The sequence below is a fragment of the Sphaerodactylus townsendi genome, linkage group LG01, assembly GCF_021028975.2.
Source record: "Sphaerodactylus townsendi isolate TG3544 linkage group LG01, MPM_Stown_v2.3, whole genome shotgun sequence".
Classification (NCBI taxonomy): domain Eukaryota; kingdom Metazoa; phylum Chordata; class Lepidosauria; order Squamata; family Sphaerodactylidae; genus Sphaerodactylus; species Sphaerodactylus townsendi.
Window position 1 is genome coordinate 27,042,384 of NC_059425.1, and position 26,695 is coordinate 27,069,078.

Genomic DNA, 26,695 nt, shown 5'->3' on the forward strand with positions numbered 1-26,695 from the left:
CAAACTCCTTCCCTTCCTCTCCCCACAACAAACACCTTGTGAGGTAGGTGGAGCTGAGAGAGTTCTGAGAGAACTGTCACTAGAAGACGCCTCAAAAAACAAAGCGGCATCTATAGGGATTCGAACCCGCACCTCTTTCCCACGGGCGGAATCGTGCAGAAAGACAGACGGCTCGCGGGAAAAGCTCGTCAGCAGGCTTCAATGGCCATCGTGGCCACGCCCCTTCCAGCCATCCGCCTCTCCCATTGGCCAAGGACCTAAAGCGCGGCGCCTCGCCCTCCGAGTATTTCCTCTCCAAGGTTCGCCTGTCTGTCGGCGCCTATTCATTGGTAGCTGTGAGTCCCGCCTTGAGTTCGATGCCGGCGGAGAAGGAAGGTGGCAGCGGAGTGGGAACGCGCGCGGTTTTTTGTATTTTGTGCTAGCAGCGAGGCCGGCGATGGCGGCTGAAGTGGTGCTAGATGAGGTGAAGGTCTTCGGGTTGGCCCCCCAAGAAGATCAAGAGGCAGCTGTGTCCGAGAAACGTGAGCTGCAAAAGAGAGTAGGACGGAGAATGTGGGGGCGGGGAGTTGACCATATTTTAATATTGACCTTGCAACTAGGGGTCTATCAAGGTAGACCCTTTCTTCTCCCTCCCACGCATGTTTGCTTCAACCTCAGAGCCATGTCTGTTCACGGATAGACTGTCCCTGCACGTGGATATTCTACGTACCTGCTCTGTTTTCCAAGCAGGGAGTTGAATCTGTAAGGCTGTAGTTCTGCATCTGCTTATTTGAGAGTATGCTTCCCTTAACTTGGTCAGATTTGCTTCTGAATAATAACGGACAGGGTGACGTTGCAATTATAGGAACTGCCTTTCTTGGGTCAGATGGGATCAAGTGGTAATCTGCATCATTTTTCTCATTTTAGCCAGACAGATGCCTTCAAAAAACCCACAAGTAGGGCATAAACGAGATTTCCATCCTCTGTTTATTCTCACTGTTTGGTATTTGGAGATAGATTGTCTCTACATGTGGGGGTTCTATTTTTTTATCAGTGGTGAGCCTTTGATCCACCTCTCCTTTTTAATTATTAACTGTGCAGTCCAAAAGCGGAGGGGGCCTAAGCTGCAGTGGAAGTAGTGGAAGGGTTGTGCCTGTGCCACCAGTGCTGCACAAAGTGGCAGAGTCACTGGCACAGAGGGATTTACCTCAGTAACTGGGCGCTGCCGCACTGGAACTTGGACGCCATAGCTTCTGCACTTCAGGAGGCCATGCTGGCATGGAGGGGCCCAGGGGAGTTTCAGACTGGGAATGTCCCCCATTAGTGGCACACACTTATGCCTCCAAAAAGAGCGATGTAAGTCATATCCCTCTATTGGTTTTCCCAGGAGTGAAAGGAGTTTCTTCTTCTCCCTTGGCGCCTGTGCTGTGGATTGCCTTTTGGGAGACAGTGCTGCGTCCTCCTACCCGGCCCCCACTCTACTGCCTTCCCCCTTTAAAATAATGTAACTTAGAATTTATGCTTAAAATCCTCCTGATTGCATCCTTGAACATTAATAATAACGATGGGAATAAACCATCAAAGAAGAGGGAGAAAAGGGCAAGGAATAAAGGGAAGGTACCAAGGAACAACTGAGGGAACGGGGTAGGGAGACCAACTAGAATGGAACCTTTGGTGTCCTTCACTGTTAACCCAACAGAACATCTTGGTCTTAAAGGCCTTTGGAATTGAGCCAGATCCTGCGGGCCCTGAATTTTACCTATTAGAGAGTTTGACAAGGCCAAAGCTGAGCAGGCTGTGGCCGAGGTCTGCTGGATACTTTTTGGGCAAGGGACCACCAGTAAGTTGTTACCAGCTGAGCATAGCTTTCTTTGGGGGGTCTAGAGACGGTCCCTCAAGTATGATGGACTTAAACATATAGTTTACCTTTATAACTGTCTTCCTCGCTAGTTGTGTGACTGGTGTTTTTTTTAGGAAAGTTCAGAATAGTTTGCATAATGTTAATTTAATAATCCTTACTCCAAGCCTCTGTTATCCCCATACTACTTGAGCAGAGGGACTTCAGTTCGGAATAAGTGTCCCAACCAATGCTACCTAGTCAAGAATCCATGACAGCAGTGAGGTGTGGGTTGGAGGCTTCCTTGTTCTTCCATGAGCTATGTTAATTTGTTAAAAATACAATCTAGATTATGAAACACCTGTAAGACTGGAGAGAAGAAGGCAGCTATGATGCAGTTAAGTAGTAGAAGAAGAAGAGTTTGGATTTATACCCCCCTTTCTCTCCTGTAAGGAGACTCAAAGGGGTTTATAATCTCCTTCCCACCCCCAACAACACCCCTTGAGGGGGGTGGGGCTTCGAGAGCTCCAAAGAACTATGCCCAGGAACTATGACTCGCCCAGGGTCACCCAGCTGGCATGTGTTGGGCGAATTCTGCATGGGGCAAAAACAGCGGTGTGAAAACGGTGTAAAATGGTTTATTTACACCGTTTTCACACCATTTTCACACTGCTGTTTTTGACCCATGCTTAATCCATCTTGGAGTGCATAGGCTAGTCTAGATAAGCCTCCACAGCTCAAGTGGCAGAGAGGGGAATCAAACCCAGTTGTTCAGATTAGAGTGCACTTGCTCTTAATCACTATGCCACTGTACATGTGGGTAGGGAATTCTGATCATAAAAGTGTTAATTATTCAAGGAACAACAGCAATTTGGGGGCATCTAAGGCAGTGATGGCGAACCTATGGCATGGGTGCCAGAGGTGGCACTCAGAGCCCTCTCTGTGGGCATACGCAAACAGAGTGCCCCCCCCCATCTAGGCTGGCCTGGGTCGCTGGGCTTGATTATTAGCATTAAACCTAAGACCTAGTTTTGGGGAAGTAGTGTAGGTAACCCTGCTAAGCGCTGTTAAACTAAAGCATGATCCTTTACCTGGGAGTAAGCTTGGATGCTGGCAATGGGACTTGCTTCTGAGTAAACCCACCCAGGGTCGTGATTCACCCGTTGGAAGAGTTTCACGGTTGCTTCAAAGCAAAGCCATCGACTACTACCAAGCTTACTCCTGAGTAACGCACGCCTCGGAGCCAACCGTTTTTTCTAAACGAAAACCTCAGTATTCAGGTTAAATTACCGTGTTGGCACTTTGTGATAAATATGTGGGTTTTGGGTTGCTATTTGGGCACTAGGTCTCGAAAAGGTTCACCATCACTAATCTAAGGAGTGCTCTGGGGTTAAGAATGGGGCTGAATGAAAGCCCAACCCTCTCAGCAATTCCAATAAGAGAGCTGCATCTGAAGATTCAGGGATAACAGGAAGGCCCTTGATATAGCCTTACCTCTCTATTATATGCCTTGATTATTCTGAAACTTAGGTGTTCGAGAAGTCACCAACACCAAGTTGTTTCAGGGGCCAAAAAATCCCCTGTCTTAATTGAGGGTGTCATTAAGAAGTGAACATATGTTGAACACTTTTTTCTCTCAACCTTTGTGTAACCATAGCTTTCTCATACCTCCTGGATTAGAACTTCTTGGTCAGGAGGTCTGGTTTTTGGGACGGCTTCATTTTCTTCTTTGAAGTACATCATAATATGGCTTCTGAAGGCTAAAAAAATAGCTGGTGCTACTAATAAAGAGTTTTGGGGGAGGTGATAGGATAACCCGCTGCTGCAGAGAGGCTGCTCCCCTACCATGGATTGTGAACTTACAGGCCTGGAACATGTGTTCTCTCCTGCTATGAACTAGTTGCTTATGGCCCTTCAATGTGTTCCATCCCAGTGTGGACTATTCACCTATGGACCTTAAATGTGCGTTCCAGTGACCGGACTCCCAGTGCATGCTGAAATATTCTTGCTTTGTACTACCTACTCTACAACCAATGTTTTGTGGGAAATGTCTGTATTTGCTCCCTATATATTTTTTAATACATGTATTTTATACATTCTCTAATTAAAAGTCAATAGTTGGCTTTAAGTCTAGAAAGATAATAAACACGACCAAGAGGGGGTGAAGCTGCCCAAATCAACAAATGTAAAAGCATTTGCACTGGTATTCTGGTAGGCTCTTACATACTCTGCTTTTCTCGATAGTGGTGGAACTCTGCATATTGCACCAGCTGAAAGAGAACGAACTGGCGGATGAACTCGTTGCTTACGCAGCTAGGAAGCAAGTTTTTCTCCTGACAGTGGACTTCCTGAACATCTTTGAACATGAAGTAAGGAGGCTCTGCAAAGAGCTGGTGGCCATGAGGCTTTGGACTCGGCAATTCGTTCCTATTGGCCAAGCAGCAAGTCAAGTTTTGAGATGGGTTTAGGCTAGGTTTAAAGATGGACTGAATCCAATTTTAGGCCATCTTTGCATGTTGTCAAGGAGATACAGTGCTAAGGCCAGATGAAGTGACAGAGCTGGGATAATCCAATCCCCATGGTTGCCGCTTGGTATTTCTGCCTGTGGCGTGGATGCCTTGCTTCGTATAAACAGTTTTTGGTGCAAACAATTTTTTTGCCATCAAATCACAGCTGACTTATGTTGTTTTCAAGGAAAGAGATGTCGGAAGTGGTTTGCTGTCATCTGCCTCTGGGCACTTCTGCACATGCAGAATAATGCACTTTCAATCCACTTTCACAATTGTTTGCGAGTGGATTTTGCTATTTCGCACAGTCAAATCCAGCTGCAAAGTGCATTGAAAGTGCATTATTCTTCATGTGCGAAAGTGCCCTCTGTGTGGCCACCCTGGGCTTCCCTGGTGGACTCCCTTCCAAATCCTAACCAGGACTGACCCTGCTTAACTTCCAAGATCTGACGAGATTGGGCTAGCCCAGGGGTAGGGAACCTGCGGCTCTCCAGATGTTCAGGAACTACAATTCCCATCAGCCCCTACCAGCATGGCCAATTGGTGTTCCTCTACCTCTAGAACTACAATTCCCATGATCCCCAAAGAGATGAAACAGCCACCATCCAAGGCATAAACTGCCTCTTTCACATAAAATACTAAATTGGAGCTTCATGTACATTTTATTACATCTCTTATGTATGGCTGCACTCCAATAAATGCGGTGGCTAAAAACTAAGCCCAATTCACACAATCAAGAAGATCTCAAGCAAATTTTGCACTTAGCAAGGCAGTCGGGAGATTGAGAGTGCGGTGGACCAATCTGAAATTCATGCTGCATTCAAATACGTTTAATACAGTGAATCTCTTCTTTAATACAGTGAAGCACTGGGATATACTAGGCGCAGGTGAGGGAAATGGCTGAAGCTCCTTCTGGTGCATTCTGGACTCAATCTGTACACTCCATAAACATGACGAGATGCTCATCAGGAAAGCAATCTGATTTTTTTTAAAAAAAAATAAGGGACCTGAAACCCACTGGTCGCCCGGTGAAGGCCTACCTGGGTGAAAAGCTGGTAGGAGAGAACAACAGATGAGGGCTGCGAGTGGAAACGGTCCTCTTGGAACGAGGGTTCTCCGGTGTGGTGATGGCCCGTTTCTGAGAGCCCTAGAACACAATTCAGAATAGCTCAGCCTGACACGTCAACTAGCACCAGAGGTTGGGCAGACAAAATATGAAATCCTCAGCTATGATAAACATGGACAATACAGGACAATCCCCACATGCACTGAGGCCATGATAGGATTGAGCAGAGAAAACAAATGAAACTAGACAAGCCTCTCAGCCTATATTATAAGTAAAATTAACATTCATAAATCAGGTAAAAACAGCACAGCACAAAGACCAGGGGTGGAATCCCAGTGGCCTTAGAGGGGGTTCCTGTCTCTCTTGTGCCCCACCCCCCCATAGAGCTCCAGCCAGCCAGGGGAAAGAAGAGACCAGTTTAAGGAAGAATGAGCTGCCACTGCTGGAGGGAAGCTAACAGGCTACCATGGCCCAGACAAGTCCTGCAACAGCCTGCTCAAGGGACACAGCCACAGTCAGCCCAGTTTCACCCACAGCGAAGTAAGACAATACACCTGACTTGTCCAGGCTGGGCCTCCCTCCATCAAAGGGGCATGATGGGCGAGAGGGTAGAGTGCTTTTGGCCTCTCCATCCCAGAGAAATATGCATCTATTTAACATTGCTTTTTGTTCCACCGTTCTTTCAAAGAGTTCCCAACTTAGTTTACGGTAACAACTCTGCAATGGAAGTCAGGGCTGACTCTTTTGTCCAAAGAAAATTCTCAGAACTCCGCATGCTTACTTTTGACGGTGTCACGTAGGCATCCAGGAGATCCTCTTCCTCCTCTTCGACATCAAGACTGAAACGAGTTAAGACTCAAAACACTTGGACCATAATTAGAGACTCAATACTCATCTCAGAGGCATGAGTTCAAGGCTCAGCTCCATCACCCATTTGAACATTCATTCACTGACAACCTGGAGTAAAATCACCCACATCTGCAGCAAAAGGGAACAGGGACCGCCACATTTAGCAGCAGGATGGGAGTCTTATAAGCAACTGTAGCAGGTAGGTAAAGTTTATTGTTTAAGGCCAAAGTTCATAGCAATAGAAGAAAACAACTGCCCAAGAAAGTAATAAATATAACAATGAAAGAAACCATAGCAAGGTTAAAAACAGTAACTAGGTGCAGTTACTAGACACCAGACATGAATCAGAAGACAATCAGATCATGATGTCAGATCTCTTTGGCATGAAGTTTAAGCAGATGCCACATACTGGGTTGGTCGGGGAGAATGGTGGGTTTAATTTTTCTTAATTAGCAGCATACAGGAAACTGGACCAGCACTGAGACTTAGCGGCTGTTTGCTGGTTCCAATTCTTGCCCTGTTTAAGAGTTCTCACGAAGCACTGCTGGGAAAGGCTCCTCTCTGCCTGAAACATTGATAAGACACTGCACACCACACAGAATTGGATAGACCACTGATCTGATTTGGCAAGAGGCAGCATCAAACACAGAAATGTTTTAGCAGAGACTGTGTCTCAGGGCAGACCATGCGACTGGATACAGAAGTTCCAGGTACAGCTTCCATTCAAAGGATTTTGGGAAGCAGAGCTGGGAAATTCTTTGTCTTAGTCCTTGGAATGGCAGCATCATTTAATGCCAGCAGTTCTGAACTAGCTGCATCAACAATCCTAACTCAGAGAAAGCCATTCATATGGTCAACATCTTTAGCTGTGAGGGCTCAAACAAGCATAGAAAAACATACACCTTCTGACCCAGAACCACATTATATAATCGGATACTAAATGTACTCTGCCCATGTTTAGAGGCCGTTTCTTCAGCACTCCTGCACATATTCCAAGCCAGAACACCAGCGCTGACTGGCAAGTTTCCATGTTCAAAGACATGCGGAAACTGTTTCCAGGCACCACAAATGGTACTTGAAAACTGACCTCAACTATTTCATCTCCCTTTTATTACCTACGCCTAGACACACTACTTGAAAAACAGTCTATTTATTTGTACAACTTGTTCCAAAGGAGTTTTCCAAGTTGTCAGTTCACTGCAATAGGTGTCAGCTTAAAGGAGTTTGCACTGTACCACAAGTGAAAGATACAGTTCCTGAATGGTGTTAATGTCTTTGATCCCGGAATAGCGATTCTCCTTTCTCTTCTGCGATTTTGTTGGTCTCTTATTAAGTGCCTGAAAAAAGATAGCAGACCATCAAAACCCAGGCACACCAGTGGCCCCCAAACCAAGCTCTGAATTAATAGAATGTTAAAAGTTGGTTCAGTTTGGCCTGCTCAATTTGTGTGCAGGCCAAAAAGCCACACCCCCTATCTTTTCTATCTTAAATCAAGCAGTTATGACTGTGCCCCCTGACTCTGTACAGGCACAGGTCCACAAAAAGATTATTCTACAATAAATTTGTTCAGCTTTAAGGCGCTTACAGGACTTGTGCTTTTAATGCAACTGACTAACACAGTTACCACACTAGAATGTTTCTAAGTAATTAATCATTTAGCCTTGTCTGACACCAATCGCTGCACTATGCTGGTGTTATCTAACACCAGCACAGTGCAGCGACTGGTGTCAGACAAGGCTGCATTCACACATCATGAGAAAGTGCCCTATAGAATTGATCTGCCACTGTACTGTTCTGTCTACTCAAGGAAACCCAATTATGAATGACTGCTATAGCCTGATGACAACACAGTATCAAATGACTATTAGCAGATGCAACCTGAAATCACTGAAGGGGGTGGCCAAATAACCCATTTGACAGCTTACAATGCTATAGGAGGCTGGTCTGGCATGGTATAGTTTGTTCAGCCCTTACCTGGATGGTTCAGGCTAGCCCAGGGGTAGGGAACCTGCGGCTCTCCAGATGTTCAGGAACTACAATTCCCATCAGCCTCTGTCAGCATGGCCAATTGGCCATGCTGGTAGGGGCTGATGGGAATTGTAGTTCCTGAACATCTGGAGAGCCGCAGGTTCCCTACACCTGGGCTAGACATTTCCTACAAAGTGTTCTCAGCACTCTTACAGTTTCCAGGAAAACTGGCAGACAGGGGGACTTCCATGGTGGTTGAACAGATATAAAACTTGTATAAACGTGTGGGGTTCATAACCTTACACTCTTTTTAGTCATGGCTGTCAATCAGTTGGAAGCATTCAACTTCTTAACGTTTGTCTTTTAACCTATTAATTAAAGGCATAAATTTGCATACTTCCAGAAACCTTGAGAGGTGCAATACCAAACGTTGATCTAAGAGAGCTGGCACTTTAATAAAAAGTTAGCTTGGTTCAGTAAGGCACCAGACCACCAGTTGCCTTGGCTGTAGCTTAGAACCCAAACCATGGTTCAGACTTCTTATGGTGCAACCAACCCATGCTTTAGAGTTTCTTGACTGCTTTCATTGTCCCTCCTCTTGCTGTTTCAGTCTTCAGGAACAGTAGTTTTCAGAGGCAGAGCCGTGGCTATAACTGCAGTTGGTCTGTTCAGATATTGTGCCTGTCCCGTCAATCAACACAAACTGCAATCTGTTTCCAGCCACTGTTTCTATTCTAGGTAGACTGCAGATCACAGATTGTGGCTTCCCAAGTCGAGCATCAAAGCCAGCTATAGTTAAAATGCCTTTTCCTGGAGTTGGCCATGATATTTCAGCTGAATCACTATTTGAAAGAAAGGCTCTCTAATTTTGTTGTTTTCCAGTAATGTATTGAGACAGGGCTCTGACCTGGATGGACCAGGATAGCCCAATCTTGTCAGATCTCAGAACCTAAGGAGTGTTGGCCCTGGTTAGTGTGTGGATGGGAAGGAAGGAAACCCAGCGTCTCTACACAGAGGCAGGCATCTCTGAACGCCTCTTGCCTTGAAAACTGTACAGGGTCACCATAAGTCAGCTGTGCCTTGACAATAAAAAAAAATCAAGAAAGCAGGTTAAAAAAATACAGAGGTGTCTTTATATTGATAATCCTATCAGTTAGACCAAGGGAATGGTTTGAGGGAATATCTTGCATTCTGCACAATGTCTGGGTCTACTGTCATTGCTTGCCTGCCTGCTTGTCGGCATAAGGATGTGGTTTAGCCATAGAAATGAACCCTTGGTCTGTTGGCCCTTTATGCCTAGCTGTGCCTAGCCTGTGGCTCACAGATTGGGGGTTTATGATAGCTAGCCTAGAGAAGCAGTTCTTAACCACTGCACCACGAGAGCCAGTGTGGTGTTGTGGTTAACAGTGGTGGATTCTAATCTGGAGAACTGGGGTTGATTCCCCACTCCTCCACCTGAGTGGCAGAGGCTTATGTGGTGAACCAGATGTGTTTCTGCACTTCTACATTCCTGCTGGGTGATCTTGTTCACAGTTCTTGGGAACTCTCTCAGCCCCACCTACCTCACAAGATGTCTGTTGTGGGGAGAGGAAGGGAAAGGAGCTTGTAAGCCACCTTGAGTCTCCTTACAGAAGAGAAAGGTGGGGGTATAAATTCAAATTCTTTTTCAGTGTATTTGTCACTTTTTCTTTAGATTGCTCAATTTAAGTAATATGATTTGATCTGGGGATCTTTGTAACCTACTTTGGGTCCCTACTTTGGAACAATAATGGTAATCACAAATGCCTTATTTAAATAAATGAGAGCTTTCATTGATTGTTTTGGTGACTAAACCTTAATGTTTGCATCCCTGTTCATAATAATATAGTTTTAATAAAGACTGGGCCAATGCCGTAAAGAATACAAAGAGAAAGAACAGACAAAGTTTCCATTTCCTCCCCACTTAAATTAATCTCCTCCTGCCTCCTGGCCAGCGCTACCCCTTCTCAGAAGTACAGCTCTCGGGGCAGCCGCGGAGAAGTCGTTACATCCTTTGGCTCTGTACAAGGCCCTTCTTGGAGTGGAAATGGGGGCTCAACCACCAGCGTGAAGTTCTTCGGTTCTGCAGAAGATGCTCTCACTAAGCGGTACAAATACATGTTTCAAAAGCTCTTGGATAACCGGGAAGGTAATTTAAAAAAATGTATTGAAGGGGTAGAATAATTTGGGGCATGAGCCAGTGGGAGGGTTTTTCCTGCATGAACTCCACTTGCAATGAAGAAAGGGAGCTGCAAGCCATGCGGCACTCCTTTTTGGTAGGGCCCTGTTATGTTACGTTTCATCCTTTCTGTGCAAGGTGATGACTTGCCTTACCTTTAGTTTCCTAAGGGGGGTGGTGTTGACTAACTTTGCATGGAAAATTCTGACTACAAGCCTTTCGCTTCAAACATTGGCTAGGTTTGATTATGATCCCACATTGGCAGGAGAAAAGGACTTTGCATAAGCTCAGCGAAGGTCTCATTTTGTCAGGTCTTGGGACTGAAGTCAATAAGCAGACTCTGGTTGTTGTCTCAGAAGTTTTTATTGATAATAGCAAGTACCTGGCTTTCAGAAAGCCAGTTATGCCAGACCACGAAAGTACCATTGTCTTTATTCCCCCAGAGTTCCTGTCATAAATCCCCCCTCCCTGTTTCCCATGGAATGTGAGAACAGCACGAGGGAAAGAGAGAAGTTTGAGAGTTGAGCATCCCAAGGCCAGAGCAGTGATAGTTCTAAGCCACCTGCCATCCCTCCCTCTGGGAAGGCAACAGCATCATTCCTAGTTAACTACAGTTACAAGCATCAAAGGGAAAGGAAAGGAAAAGGTCAATTAACATATCAGAAGGTGAGGACAGCTGCCTCTTCCCCACGACCAAGTGTTAGTCCTTGCACCCAATTCCACCCTTTTGATGACAGGGGAAAACACAAAACACATCCTGACACGTTTTCACTAACTCGTATATCCCAGGACTTAGTTGGTACACCTGAGAACTTTAACATGGCTTGGGTTCTGAGCTGGTTAGGAAAAAAGCGGGATCATAAATATTTTAAAAGAATAACATAAATTTAAATCTGATTCCCAGGATGAACTAAGCCTTTGTGGAAAGGCATGGTGTTCCTCGAAGGAGGGAGGCAAAGTTTATTGTTAAGTACATTTCAAACACACCTTTTTCGCTGGGACTTAAGGCAGACCACAAAATATGAAAAGCAATTCAAGCAGGCAGCAGAGACCTAAGATAAAAACACTGCTGCAAAACTAGGATTACACAACAGGAAAAAAAATGCAAAGAAATAGTCTAATTCATGACTAGGAGTTGCAGTTTAGAGGCCTGTGCAATAAAAAGGGAGATGATTGCAGTATTTGATGTAATGTTAATGATTTAAGGTTCTGGCTATCATGAGTCATGAGTTTCCCTTTTCCATGTTTTTTTAATTAAAATATACAAAAGTATTTTCCTACAAGATTGAGGAACTCGGTGAAGCACTGAAGGAACATTACCAAATAGAAGAGTTCTCCTCTGTGATTGTCCCGACGCAGGTAATCTTTCCTATTTTTAAAGATGTGGTCTGTAACTAAAGCATCATTGTTGTCCAGAAACGAGGTTCCGGCCTGTCTAGGAGCCGAGCCCCTACATTCCAGTTATGGCTTCACATTCCTCAGTGATTGGCCTAACGGAACCCATGTTTTCTCCCTGGCCAAGTCTACTTACTACCTCACTCTAGAGATCCATTTATGTTTGCTGTCTTCTTGTATCTTCGTTTAGCCCTCTGTTCTAGATTTAACAATGAAGCCACTAGATAATATCAAAACATGTTTTGTTAAGTGTCCAATTAGGCTAAAGTCCTCTCTCCCTTTTCTTAAAATGATGCTGGAAAGGAGCCAGTGACTGTTCTGGGCCAGATTGGTTGTGATTCCAATGGAAAACTGAACGCCAAGTCGGTCATCTTGGAAGGAGATCAAGAACACTCTTCGGGAGGGCAAGTTCCTGTGGATGTATCAGAGCTTGCAGAATACTCTCTTTTCCCAGGACAGGTGAAGCATGCGGGTTATTTATTTCTCATTTAACAAATTTTCATGCTGTCTCAGCCGGGAACCTGCAAGAGGTGACTTACATAATAAAAGCAGTATACAGTAAAAGTTATTAAAATCCAGCGTTGCAACCGTAGCCATAGAACATAGCATTGAGCAGCTTTTAATAACAGTTTTGGACTAGAAGCCCATTGAAATGGTGTTAAGGCCCTTTAATTAAAAACCTGGGTGGACAGAAATGTTTGGCTGGATGCCTAAAAGAGAGCAGCGTAGGCACCTGGTGAGCCTCAGCTGGAAGGGCATGGATAGGTGAAGTGCTGCTAGTGAAAAATCACTGGCTCTGGTTGCTACCCACCTCACCTCCTAAGGTGAGAGAAGAGGTCTTGAGGCTGATCTGACCTGGTGGGCTGGTCAGTGTGGGGTGGTCCTTCAGGTATCCTGGCCCTAAGGTGCCATTTAGGGCTTTAGAAATACGAACCAGTGTTTTGAATTTTTCCTGGAAAGAAATGGGCAGCAAGTGCAGATCTTTCAGCCCTGGATTGATAGGGTCCCTGAGCTCCACCCTGACAGGACCTTGGCTGCCATATTTTGGACTGGCTACAGTTTCTGGTTTGTTCTCCAAGGCAGCCCTACACACAGTACATTGCAGTAATCTAATGTGGAAATAATTAGAGCATAGATCACCATGACCAAATCATGGTTAAGGAAACATCCAAGTTATCCTTTTATTTCCAGAAGGCTTGCAAGATTATTCCTTTCCTGAATTGGCTAGCTGTCATTTGTGGCTGAGCCAGTTTTAGCAGAGTTTTAGAGTTTATGTAAACCACTTTTATCTTGCATTTCCTCCATCACAGGCCCTGGCTTAACAAAAGTTAACATGTTTATAATAAGAGCAGTTAAGAAAGAGAGGTAGCCACCTCCCCAGTGCTAGAAAGAGAAAGCTGTCACAAAGGAATTACCTGTGACAAAAGGTAGAAAGCTGTTGATAATCAGGTACTGTGAAGATGACTAAATGGAAAGGGCTTTACCAGATTCCAAAGAGTCAGCAGAAAGGTGGTACCTAGAAGGTGTGCCTGGGAAAGACATTCCACAATCAGAGTTCCACAGCCCAAAAGGCCCAGTTGTGTGATAACTAAATAGCTCACTTCTGAAGGAGGGGATGCTCAGGGGCAGGCCTCAGTGGATCACCTTAAAACACAGGCAGGAGCAAGCGGTCCTTGAAATAATTCATTAGGAGCAAGCGGTCCTTGAAATAATTTGGGTTTGGAGTCAGCCCTAGCACTTTGATAGTGAATACTAATCAGGCATGTACCCTTCTAAGACCTTGATGTTCTTAGAGTGTCTTAGAACAGGGGTGTCAAACTTACAGCCTGGGGTCCACATACAGCCCCTTGAGAGGACTTATCAGGCCTGTGAGCCAGCTGGGACAACTACCTGTTGCTTCCCATCTGAGGTAGCTCCCCCAATGCCACCCCCCCCCCATGCTGATTACCTCCCCCAGAGCTCACCAGCTAAGGTAGCTACCTCCCCAGTGCTAATCTGGACTAGCAAGCCTGCTGCAAGGTCACCAGCTGAGGTGCCCCCACCCCCCAGTGCTGGTCTGGTGATGCTGCTGTGGACTCGCCACCTGAGTCTGTCCCCCCCAAGTGCTGACCGCCTCCTTCAGTGCTGAAAGCCTGCTAGGGGTTTGTCAGCTGAGGCAGCCAGTCTCCCTACAGGCCTGGGTTGACCAAATCACATTTATGTCATATCCAACCCTGGTAACAAATGAGTTCTGGCTCAGAAGCATGTACCTTCTTAGCTTTGTGTTTTCAAATGAACTGGTGGCCTGTGAAGCTAAGTCAGTGCTGATGATACCGTTGGCAGTGATTGGCTGAGCTGCTGTCATGTCACAGGGCTATTGATCCAGAGAAATTGGACAGGTTACAACCTAGCACAGAAAAATTACAGGAAGGGGCCTTCACCCAGTTGTAGAGCAAAGGCACTGCTTGCAGAAGTTCACAGCTCGAGCCCTGGTGTCCCAGCTAAAGGATCTTGGGTAGCAGATACTGGGAAGGACCGTTCTCTGCCTGTGTTCCTTGTGTCAGGGTTTGCTAGTCGTGAATGAGAATATTGGACTACTAGGTGGAACAAAGGCAGCTTCATATATATGCAGTGTGTGTTCATTTCAGTTTGCCTTGTCCCAGGGCAGAAGTTGAATGGGAACCAAGATTGTGTCTTCTTCCCAGTTCTGAGAAGTCATAAAACGTCTTTTCTCTGCCCTTTACGATAAGAGGAGCCAATACAAGTTCAGGTGATGCAAGGCAGTGTTTTCCCAAGTACTGCTTTAGCATCGGAGAAGCAGGTATAGAAAAGGATGAAGAAATAAAGTTGCCTCAATTTTTGCATCTCTCTCTTTTTTCCCATCCTCCAGGTTGTGGTTATGGAAGGTACAAACAGTAGCGGTGGACAGCTGGTTGCATCCAAACTGTACGAGGTGATGAAATTTACTTTCAACAGCTTTAGTTTTTATTGCTTTGTCTATGATTCTTGGCCTAAAGACAGATGACAATCTTTTGTTCTATGTATTAACTTTGTGGGAGGAGGATGATGCAGAGAAGCTTGCTTCCAAAGGAACCTTCTTGGGTAAAGAGAGGGGTTTTTGACTGTAGGATTTTAGGTTTGGATATCATAGGTCTGTTTTACTGCAGCATTTCCCCCTGTATAAGGGCCTTCTGCATTGGTGTGGCAGGAGAGGAAAAGCTCTTACTAATAGTACTTTCTGGAGCAAGGAACCACCCCTACCACCACCCCCAATGCAAGAGGAAGAATCGTCCTTGAATTAAGGAAAAATGCTAGCAAAATAGATCCGTGGGATCCAACCTATACTGTGTGGTGTTTTGTTTATATTAAGTAAAATCATTGTTTTCTTTTCTTCAGGGGGTGCCACTTCCCTTCCATAAGCCTACAGGTCCAATTGAAGGTGAGTTAGGGCCATGCTTCATTTCTAGAGTCGTGGTGGCGAACCTTTGGCACTCCAGATGTTAAGGACTACTATTCCCATCATCCCCTTCCAGCATGGCCAATTGGCCATGCTGGAAGGGGATGATGGGAATAGTAGTCCTTAACATCTGGAGTGCCAAAGGTTCGCCACCGCTGTTCTAGAGGGAGAAATTGTAGGCTCTTCATGGTCTGTAATGAGGGTGTGCACGGTCTGGATAGGATGGGAGACACATGGATGTGAGTCCACAAGTCATGGCCTATACCAGTGATGGCGAACCTTTTCGAGACCGAGTGTCCAGATTGCAACCCAAAATCCACTTATTTACTTCAAAGTGCCAACACGGCAATTTAACCTGAATACCGAGGTTTTAGTTTAGAAAAAACGGTTGGCTCCGAGGTGTGCGTTACTCAGGAATAAGCTTGGTAGTAGTCGTGGCTTTGCTTTGAAGCAACCATGCAACTCTTCCAACGGGTGAATCACGACCCTAGGAGGGTTTACTCAGAAGCAAGCCCCATTGCCAGCAACCGAGCTTACTCCCAGGTAAAGGATCTCATTTTAGTTCTTCGCATGAAAATCAGTGGAGTTTGACAGGGTTACCTACACTGCTTCCCCAAAACTAGGTTTAATGCTAATAATCAAGCCCAGCAGCCGAGGCCAGCCTAGATGTGGGGGAGGGGGGCACTCTGTTTGCGCGTGCACACAGGCCTCTGAGTGCCACCTCTGGCACCCATGCCATAGGTTCGCCACCACTGGCCTATACCTTCTTCATAGTTCCATTAGCTTTGGAGGCCCAGCAGCCATCCTAGAGTTTCCTTTGCAGGAATAGAGATGAAGTGCCTGCTGGAATTCAGGACTCCCAGGCCATTCAGACAATGGCAGGGATGCTGTGATTTTGTGTGGAGAGGAAGGGAAAGGAGTTTGTAAGCCCCCTTGATTCTCCTTACAGGAGAGAAAGGGGGGTGGGGGTATAAATCCAAACTTCTTCTTCATCTTCACGCCCCAGAAGACTAGAAATTGTTTTGTTTTTAGTCATGTTCTTTATAATGTGCTGATGCTGCTGATAATAAGGATGATATCATCATTCATAAATACTGCCAATAGTGTTTTCTTTAGATGGTCTTTTTCTGTGCTTTCCTCTCTAGCACTTTCTTTTTGATGCTCTCTCAGTGTGTAGTCTTGGCTATGTGTCTATTTGAGGGGTTGTGGAGGGCCAGTCATGGAAACTGAGAGCTGCTTAACCCTTTTCAGAAGCAGAGCAGCAGATGGTCTTGGTAGCCTGTGGCCCTTACACCACTTCTGACAGCATTTCCTATGACCCTTTGGTGGATCTTATTGAAGTAATCAATAAGGACAGGCCGGATGTTTGCATTCTGGTAAGGGTGTGGGGTATTCTGTGATCTTCTGCACTAAGCATGTGGCTGGTCGGGTGGTGGCAGGAGTTGGAATCACAATTTTCAAACATCATTTTGACTGCTGAAGGGAAGGATTAGGCATGGAGTTCTGAAAAATCAGTGACTGCTGAGAAGTGACACCAAATTTTGCAGGTGACACCAAATTAGGAGGAGTAGCTAACACCCCAGAGGACGGAGTCAGGATTCAAAATGATCTGGACAGGTTAGAGAGATGGGCCAAAGCTAACAAAATGAACTTCAACAGAGATAAATGTAAGATACTCCACATAGGCAGAAAAAATGAAATGCACAGATATAGGATGGGTGACGCCTGACTTCATGACAACACTACATGCGAAAGGGATCTGGGAGTCTTAGTAAACCACAAGCTGAACTTGAGTCTGCAGCTATGCAGCATTTAAGAAAGCCAATGCAATTCTGGGATGCATCAATAGGAGCGTAGTGTCTAGATCAAGGGACATAATAGTTCCTCTCTATTCTGCATTGGTCAGACCTTACCTGGAATACTGTGTTCAGTTCTGGGCACCGCAATTCTAGAAGGCTATTGACAAGCTGGAATGCATCCAGAGGAGGGTGACCAAAATGGTAAAAGGTCTGGAATCCATGCCTTATGAGAGACTTAGGGAGCTGGGTATGTTTAGCCTGTAGAAAAGGTTAAAGGGTGACATTAGCCATGTTTAAATATTTGAAGGGATGTCATGTTGAAGAGGGAGCAAGCTTGTTTTCTGTTGCTCCAGAGTCTAGGACAAGGAGTAATGGGTTAAAGGTACAGGAAAAGAGCTTCCATCTAAACATTAGGAGGAACGTCCTGACAGTTGGGGCTGTTCGACAGTGGAATACACTTCCTCGAAGTGTAGTGCAGTCTACTTCTGTAGAGGTTTTTAAACAAAGGTTGGATGGTCATCTGTCGGGGTTCTTTGGTTGTCTGTTCCTGCATTGCAGGGGGTTGGACTCGATGGCCCTTGTGGTCTTTTCCAGTTCTATGATTCTACATTGGATCAGGCAGAAGCTGAGACATACTTAAAGCACAGGAAGTTGCTGGAACTTTGCTTTAACTCATTTATTGAATCTGGGTTTTGAGGGATTTCCTGTGCTTTTTGCCTTGGACTAAAAAAAAGCATCCTTTCCCCTGTAACTTTTGCCACCATTTGGGCTTTTAAGGGAACTTGATTAGCTTTTCAGAAATTACGCTTCTGATTAATTAGGGCATTATATGACCTCCATTTCCTTCCATTGTTGCAGCTGGGACCTTTTCTTGATACAAAACACACCCAAGTTGAGGTAAGTTAAAAGCGCAAGAGATCGCCACAGTTCAGAATGTTCCTTTTTCTTAACTGTTGCCAGTATGTGGGCTTGACAGCACTCGTGTGGGTTGTTTATTGGCTTGTACAATATTTAATGGGTTTCTACACCAACAAATATATATATGGTTTCACTTTGTTAATGCTCCTTTTCCGGAAACATAATGAAGACAGTCCCACCTGTCTCCAGAGGCAGTTATTTCCACCCAACTACTTAAAATAATAGGTCGATTTGGTTTAAGATTTGGTTATATTCCAAATTGTATGTTACCACTCAGATGATCAGCTATTCCATATGCTTCCACTTAGCCACGACCCACGACCCAATTGGCCATGCTGGTAGGGGCTGATGGGAATTGTAGTTCCTGAACATCTGGAGAGCCGCAGGTTCCCTACCCCTGTGCTAGAGCATTTACTTCTTGTTGGGTTTGTTACCCACCCTGAGTCTAGGGAGAGAAGGCAGGATATAAATATTTTAAAATAAATACACATGCAGCCCACCAACCTGAATGGACTTTGGTTTGTCACACCTGGAAATTGTGCAGGTTTTTTTGCTTTGTTTTTTTTTTTCAGAACTGTCAGCTCACGGCCTCGTTTGAAGATTTCTTCAAGCTGTGCATGAAGTCCCTAATCGAGAACACAAGGAAGTAAGGATGTAATTTGTCTTCTAGGACACTGGATAGTTGCCTCGTCATTTTTCTTATGCTTTAATTTCTTACTATATAGGCCCAGGTCTTCAGCCTGTAATTGGATGCTCTACCAACCGGGAAACCCTTCCCCACAATCCCAAATTTCTAGGCAAGTTGGTCATAGCTGACTGAAGAACATCAGCAAAGCTCTGCTCGACCAGACTTAAGGGTACATGTACCCTAGACACCGTGGCCACCCACAGAACTCTGGGAAGCCCACAAAGACATAATATTTATTTGTATTCCTGCTTTTCTTCCCAATGGGGAGTCTGTTACCTTAAGTAGGCAGTCTCCTCGAGAATTGGGGGGAATTAGTTTGAAGACTGAGGGAGAGATTGTGCAAGAGGGGGTAACCAAAATTGAAAGGCCAACATTTACAGGGATTGTTCCAGTGAAACTCTCTAAATTAAAAACCAGGCTGATATTCAACTGAAAAAACTTTATTGAAGAGAAAGCTGAGGAGCGTGGAAAATACACATAAAAGCATACAAGTGCTAACTAATGTAATAAAAGAAGAATGGGAATGGTTTTAGGAGATGGGAGGATATTTACTAATCCTGAAGATGATGTCCACAAAATCAGATCCAAAGAGAAAAACATTCCACGTTGCTGGAAGTGAGGTATAGAGTAAATGGGGGTATATGATGGATCCAAGAACACAGACGCATGATGGAGTCAAAGGCTTTTTATTACACCCTAAATCAGTGGTGGCGAACCTATGGCACTCCAGATGTTCATGGACTACAATTCTCATCAGCCCCCGCCAGCATGGCCAATGTAGTCCATGAACATCTGGAGTGCCATAGGTTCGCCACCACTGCCCTAAATCCATCCTGATATGAGTTATTCTGGCAAAGACTGATTGCTTTTCTGGCATTTTGACAAAGGATAGGAGAGGTTAGGGGGGGAATAGGGTGTGATCCCTAGAAAATGCCTGGACCATTTCCTTATGGGCTGATTGATAAGAAAGATGGGTGCAGATAGGGTGAGTAGCGATCTGCTTGAAGCGCTGATTAAATCACCTTAAGGTGGGTCTCATTGTTAAACCAGGCACACCTCTAAGCTAAGGGAGAAAGGTCAGCTTCCAACCCCTTCTTGCCCAGACTTGAAACAAAATGGTTCCCAGACTCTGAGGTGCATCCATTTTGGGGAGCAGTGCCCTACTCTGGTGCCAGTCTTAGAGGCCCTCTTATCTCCACGAAGCTCTTAATGGAAGGAGGGGTCTGATTGCTCTCAACACAAAACCAATTTACAACAACATTCTGTGGTCCCGTTTTTCTCCCTAAAACAACCCTGTGAAGTAGGTTAGGCTGAGAGAGATTGATTAGGTCACCCAACAAGCTTCCATGGCAGAGTGGGGATTTGAATTTGGGTCTCCCAGATCCTAGTTCAGCCCTCTAGCCCCTACACTTGCTTTCCTCTAGTACCTTCTGCTGTTTAGTGGCATTGTAGAGGTAACCCTCCTAGTCTCTCTGGGTGGTTCAACTTAGAGGTTACTTACAAGTTTGATGTGATGTGAGACTTCTTCCCATCTCTTACTGAATCACCCTGAGGACTCAGGTTGGAAATGGGGCGATGAGTTCTGAACTCATCCCTGCCACCCTTCCTCCTCAAAAACAACCACACTTAACCTTCCTGCTGTCTTTGTAGCAGTGAGTGTGGTAGTGAGTCTTTTTTGTGACATTGCCCTAGCTGTATGGGCTGAGATGGTTTAGGAGACCCAACAGTTGGCTCTTTGTGGATGCAGATCCCTTCATCCTCATTTTCATGCATATGTCCCCCCCCCCAGTCCTCTATACAAGTGGTTCTTAAGCTATTTGCTGTCACACCCAACAAGCTTCCATGGCAGAGTGGGAATTTGAATTTGGGTCTCCCAGATCCTAGTTCAGCCCTCTAGCCCCTACACTATTTATATCTGAGAGGCAACTCAGACCTCCCCTGGAGTCTTTACCTCCCTGGGGAGGCGAACCCCACAGATGAAGAGCCCCAGCTCTGTATTCACCCCTGCTGCACTTCCACCCCACAAGAGAGGAGGGCTTTGGCAATATAAGGTGGTGGATTTCAGGCTCTGCTATGGGCATCAGAGGCAACGATGGGTCAGCCCCAGTGTTCTCGTGCATAGTTCCCATTGCTGTGGTGGTAGTAATCTGTACAGGAGCACCTCTCACTGCATTGGGCCATGGATTAATTGATGTATGGAAGAGGTCCCACTTTGGATTTTCTGCCTAAGGCTCTGAAGTGTCTCAATAGATCTGTACCTGATAAAAGGATGAGAAGTACAGACCTCTGCGGTGGTCCTGGCTGTTGCCACCTTTTTCTCGCTGTTTTGCTGTCAGCGAGATGGAAGGAACAAAGAACAAAACAGTCCTCTTCTTCCACCCCCTCCACCCCCACCCGCCTTCCTTGGGTTGAGTGCAAAGCGTCCTCATTCCCTTTCATCTCACGCCAATCTCTGCCGTCCGTTAGTGTCAGGTCAGCGTCTGTCCAGGTTTTTTCCATTAACGAAGGCACAATGAAGATTGTGCGAGTGCATCTGAGCGATCATTGACGCGATTCTCCTCCCAGGGGCGATTTATCATCAAAGGCAGCTCTGCACACATTTCAGTTGGGACAAAAAGAGAGGCTGCGTTAAAAAGAACAGAAGATACTGTTTTCTGGAAAGAAGTGACAGCTGTTTGTGCAAGTGAGAAATAGAGCTCCGTTCTTTTGTGGTTCTCAAAATATTGGGACAGCCCTCCTTTAGGTAAGATGAAGGAGGGAGGAAAATGTGAGATTCCAGGGATGGAGAGGATTATGAGCCAGGCAGTATATAGTGGCTAAGGGAATGAGTTTTGGATGTTCAACAGTGGAATTCACTGCCTCGGAGAGTGGTGGAATCTCCTTTGGAGGTTTTTAAACAGAGGCTGGATGAACATATGTCGGGAATGCTTTGATTGTGTGTTCCTGCATGGCAGGTTCAACTTTATGGCCCTTGTGGTCTCTTTCAACTCTGTGATTCTATGATGCAAAGCTGGCTGATACTGGGGTGGATCAGCCGTTCTGCTAAGCAAAGTTGGAGGAAGACTTCTTAGGTTGAAGGGAGGCTTTATCAACCTTTGCTGAGCAGAGAGGTTGGGTTGGTCTCAATGAACGGCTCTTCTATCCCTGTACAGTCTGATCTTGATAGGCCACCACTCTGCAGGGTCTTAGGTCTTTCCTGACACTCGTTGTCCAGAATCTTCTTACTGGAGACACCCAAGATTGAACATGTGATCTTCTGCTTGCAGGGAAAGTGCTCTACCACCAAGCCACATCCTTTCTCTGAAGCTGCCTTTATACTGAATCAGACCTTTGGTCCATCCAGCTCTGTATTCTTTAGTCAGATTGGCAATATCTCATCAGGCACAGCTTTTCCTCCTCAGTTCAGTTCTTGCCTTCAGCATGAACTTGGTAGATAAGCCTCTCCCTCCTTTCCTCTTGTGCATACCTTTGCAATAGAAGGTGGGGGTTGTAAATTGACTGAAATAACAGGACCGTTGTAAAGACTGGCAGTCCCCAGAACATTCCCTTCCACTTTTAAATTTGGTGCTATGAAATCTTTTTTCTCCCTCCCACCTGTCCCCCAACAGCACCGGCTCACGCCTTGTCATCGTCCCTTCTCTGAGAGACGTGCACCACGACTACATCTACCCACAGCCACCTTTCAGCTGTTATGAGCTGTCGAAGGACGACAAGCAGGTATTTCCCACTTTTGAAGGAGTCTAGCCTAGTCTGGTGTAGGTGGGAGGAGCCCCCCACGGGGAGTCTTTGGTTGCCTGGCCTGCCAAGTCAGTGGCTTTCAAGCAGAGCTTCCTTGGAACTTTGGGATTCCTCAGATGCTTATCAGGGGTTCCTCACTGGAGGTGTGGAATGGCAGACAAGCGCTGTGGTAATCAACTTGTGTGGTATTCCCCTTCGTGCCTTGCAGCTGTGGTGAAGCGTTGGGTGTGTCTTGTGGGGAGACAGCAAGGCCGAACAGGCCCAGCCGGTTCCCTGTGTGTATACAGAGTGTGTGTACTCCCCATCCCACAATTCTTTGCAAAAGGCAAACAGTTTCGCAGTGTGCACATTCGATTCTCAGTACTGGAATCTATATTTGTAGTATCACTAAGTGTAGCAAGTGTGAAAATAAGTGCCACCTTCAGCAGAGTTGCACCCTTACAAGTACAGTGAAGAAAACTGGTTAGAAGAGAGTAATTCTGCTTAGAGATTGTACTATCTTGAAAATTTTGGCTGGGTCATGACCGGGGGTGGAATTCAGGGCGGGCCCGGGCGGGCCCAGCCTACCTAGTTGTTATCATTTTGAGATCCCATTTAACCTTGTGTTCTGGTTCTTGGCATTTAACCTTTCGCTTCTATTCAGTTAACATAAAATAATTGAAATATTTGAAACATTTTTCAAATTTTAACTTTATTTTAATCAAAAGAAGAAGAGTTGGATTTATACCTCCACTTCTCTCCTATAGGAGACTCAAAGGAGCTTACAAACTCCTTTCCCTCCCCCCCTCACAACAAACACCCTGTGAGGTGGGTGGGGCTGAGAGAGCTCCAAAGAACTGTGACTAGCCCAAGGTCACCCAGCTGGCGTGTGTTGGAGTGTACAGGCCAATCTGAATTCCCCAGATAAGCTTCCACAGCTCAGATGGCAGAATGGGGAATCAAAGCCGGTTCCTCCAGACTAGAGTACACCTACTCTTAACCACTAAGCCACGAAGGTTGTATATACATCAATTAAATAGACTTCAGAGTTCTGGCTCTGTGCAAAGTTCTAGTTTCAGCTTGTTTTATGCTTGTGGTACTTTGTACTAGTCTGGATCATTGTAGATGGACTGTGGTAGGGTCAGTATCACCCCAGCTTCTCCTGCTCCTTATCTTGCCTGTTTTAGAAAGAACTCTGGGCTCTTGTGGTACATTCATTCCTGGCTGAAGGAGAACTTGTTTTATTTGTAGTACGCTGTTCTCATTGAGACTCAAGATGGAATAACACAATTAAACGGTTCAAGGGGAGGGAGTACATGGGAGGGCTTTCCCCGTGGCTGGCCCCAGACTATGGAGCAGCCTCCCCGTGGAAATTCGCCAGGCACCAACCCTTTATGGGTTTTGGCAACTGGCGAAGTCTTTTCCTCTTCACCCAGGTCTTTGATCCCCTTGATGCTCCCTCTGGAGGCTATCCAGTTGGAGTAGGGGAGGGTATGTGGGTGGGTAATAATTTGGAAGTGTTTTATGGTGTTTTAATGATTGTTTTATGCTATTTGATGTTGTTTTTACTGTAGCTTTCAATTTTGTAAGCCACTCTGAGACCTCCATGTAGGGTAAGGTATAAGTTCCAAAATTAAAATGAATAAAACAATGCAGTAAGAGCAGAGTGATGGTATAACCTAAAATGCAATAACACTGGATTACAAAATAAGAGAACAGAGCAAAAGCCCAGTATATTACAGTCAAAAAAGCAGGGTAATAAAACTGAAGGACAATGTCAGTCATGCTTCTTTGGGGAGAATTTAAGAGAACCAAGGGTGAAGTCACATCTGTGAACCATGCCTCTCCCACTCCTCAGCAAGGAATCCAATGTGGCCTTTTTGAAGTGCCCTCTTACTTCCTTTGCTTGTGTAGCAGCCAGTAAGCACACATTTTTCAAGCAAGGGTTTTCTTAGGCTGCATTTGTGACTTGGCAATAGATTTTATTGAACACCATCAAAGAACATTGCTGCCTTGGAAAGCCAGCAGAAGAAACAACATGGTTTGCGTGTTTGGTGAATGGAAGGTCAGTGGTACTTTGTACTGTAACAGGCCCAGCATATGTATGTAAAGTGCTGTCAAGTCATAGCTGACTTAGGGCAACCCAGTAGGGTTTCCATGGCAAGAGGCTAACAGGTGGTTTGCCATTGCCTTCTTCTGCTTAGCAACTCTGGTATTAATTGGTGATCTCCAGGGGCGGAGCACTCATGGGGACATGGGGTCACATGTCCCCTGGGGCATACCAGGTGATAACGTGTGTGTGGGGGGGAGAATCGCCCCCCCTTCTTCTCGGCCCCAGCGCGGGGTGCCCCTCAGCCCAGAGGCTCTGCCAGCTGAAGGATCAGCCTAATGGGGCCAGGCCAAGGGGCAGCCTGCAACAGGCTCCCGCTGGCTAAGGTAAGTGGGGCACGAGGGAGCAGAGCAGGTGTCGCCCCAGGCACCATTTTCCCCACCTATGCCTCTAGTGACCTCCCATCCCATTATTAACCAGGACTGACACTGCTTAGCTTCTGAGATCTGACACAATCAGATCAGCCTGGACTAGCCATGTAGCACGGCTTTCCTACCACTTCTGATGTGAGTTTGAAGCACTACAATAAAGAGGAGGGGTAAGAGTTTGGATTTATACTCCACTTTTCTCTACCTCAGGGGGTCTCAAAGCAGCTTACAAACTCCTTTCTCTTCCTCTCCCCACAGCAGACACCTTGTGAGGTAGGTGGAGCTGGGAGATTTTGAAGAGAACTGTGACTGGCTCAAGGCTACCCAGCAGGCTTCATGTGGGGAAACAAATCCAGCTCATCAGATAAGAATCCACTGCTCATGTAGGGAATTAAGCCCAGTTCTTCAAATCAGAGTCCACTCCTCCTAACCATTACACCACGCTTCCTAGCTTTGTGTGTTCAACCACCACCACGATTCAGCCATCTCTTTTAACAGACAGGGAGGAAGTCTGTTTACTGGCAGCAGTTCAGTCTGATGGACTTTGCTTATTGGGCAAGGGGCTCTTCAAAGTGTTTTGCAACCTAAGCACATCTTGGAGAATAATAGTGTTGCCTGACAGGTATGCCAAACACAGCCTGTTGGGGTACAGATTTTGATGCCTGGCTTGGTACGCTCTTATTTTTTTTTTATTTGAAGCATTTATACCCTGCTATTCTCCAAATGTGTTCAAGGCAGTCTTGAGCAAGGGTGCCAAAAGCAGCACCCATAAAATCTAAATAGTGTTGCGAAGAATAATTTATACCAATAAAACACTACATAACATTTAAAAAAACAACAACAGTCATTGCCAGTTCAAGCCATTTATGAAACCTCCCAAGAGCACAGGGCAGCCAGCCTTTTATAATGAAAATAGCTAAGCTGGGTCAAAATTCAGAGCAAAAGATCAGCCAGTGTAAGAGGCCCCGTTTACATAACTGAAAATATACAACTTCACATTACAGCATTTCTGCAGCCTAAAATCTTGCGAGTTGTGAGACCTTTTATTAAAGATGAGTCACGCAAGGTCTCACAATAAGTAATACATTTACTCAAAAGCACCCTGAGCAATTGTTTTAGGGTGCTGTGGATGGTTGACACTTGATTAGTGGCAGGTGTTTTGCCTCTCATTTCCCTTTCTATAAAACATTTCTAAGACTGTTGTGGTGGGTTTTCCAGGCTGGGTGGTCGTGGTCTGGTGGATCTTGTTCCTAACGTTTCGCCTGCATCTGTGGCTGGCATCTTCAGAGGTGTATCACAGAGAGAAATCTGTTACACACTGTGTCTAGTGAGAAGGGACTGTTTAGTGGGGTATATATTGTCCATGTCCACCCTGGGACAATATGGACAATATATACCCCACTAAACAGTCCCTTCTCACTAGACACAGTGTGTAGCACACTTCCCTCTGTGCTACACCTCTGAAGTTGCCAGCCACAGATGCAGGCAAAATGTTAGGAACAAGATCCACCAGACCACAGCGTGGAAAACCCACTACAACCAGTTGAATCCGGCCGTGAAAGCCTTCTACAATACATTTCCAAGACGCCCTTTGATCCCATAAGGATCTTTTGCCTGGCATTTCCTTCGCATATTTCACAGAAAGAGACATTTATTTGTTCCCGTACTAAGGCACATTTGGCTGTAGACCCATAGGTTGCAGATCCTTATCCTAGAGGGTAAAAGAAGCATCATACCTCCTTTAGAAAACCAACCGCTTTCCCACCCCTTCCCATCCTGCAGTCTATTCTGTAAAGGCCTGGGTCCTGCTGGCAACCCTCAAAATAAATAGCAGCTGATTAGGTGACTGTAATTGGTGTGT

At 45.6% G+C, this 26,695-nt stretch overlaps 1 protein-coding gene and 1 long non-coding RNA gene across 2 annotated transcripts in view; one reads left to right on the forward strand and one right to left on the reverse strand.

Moving 5' to 3' along the window:
- The first annotated feature begins 306 nt into the window (after nt 1-306).
- Nucleotides 307-26,695, forward strand: part of POLA2 (DNA polymerase alpha 2, accessory subunit) — a 44,599-nt gene continuing 18,210 nt past the window's right edge. Inside the window, exons 1-12 of the mRNA XM_048504540.1 lie at nt 307-521; nt 4,061-4,232; nt 10,180-10,373; nt 11,674-11,762; nt 12,102-12,257; nt 14,668-14,730; nt 15,174-15,216; nt 16,486-16,610; nt 17,892-17,930; nt 18,524-18,597; nt 22,248-22,377; nt 23,793-23,847. Coding sequence (XP_048360497.1) covers nt 437-521; nt 4,061-4,232; nt 10,180-10,373; nt 11,674-11,762; nt 12,102-12,257; nt 14,668-14,730; nt 15,174-15,216; nt 16,486-16,610; nt 17,892-17,930; nt 18,524-18,597; nt 22,248-22,377; nt 23,793-23,847 — 1,225 coding nt within the window. The 5' untranslated portion in view covers nt 307-436. The remainder of the gene's footprint in view (nt 522-4,060; nt 4,233-10,179; nt 10,374-11,673; nt 11,763-12,101; nt 12,258-14,667; nt 14,731-15,173; nt 15,217-16,485; nt 16,611-17,891; nt 17,931-18,523; nt 18,598-22,247; nt 22,378-23,792; nt 23,848-26,695) is intronic.
- On the reverse strand, nt 5,364-7,593 carry LOC125443290. Its single transcript, XR_007246107.1, has 3 exons — nt 7,490-7,593; nt 6,171-6,228; nt 5,364-5,470 (listed from the first exon to the last, which is right to left on the reverse strand). It is a non-coding gene; the product is annotated as an uncharacterized LOC125443290 (long non-coding RNA).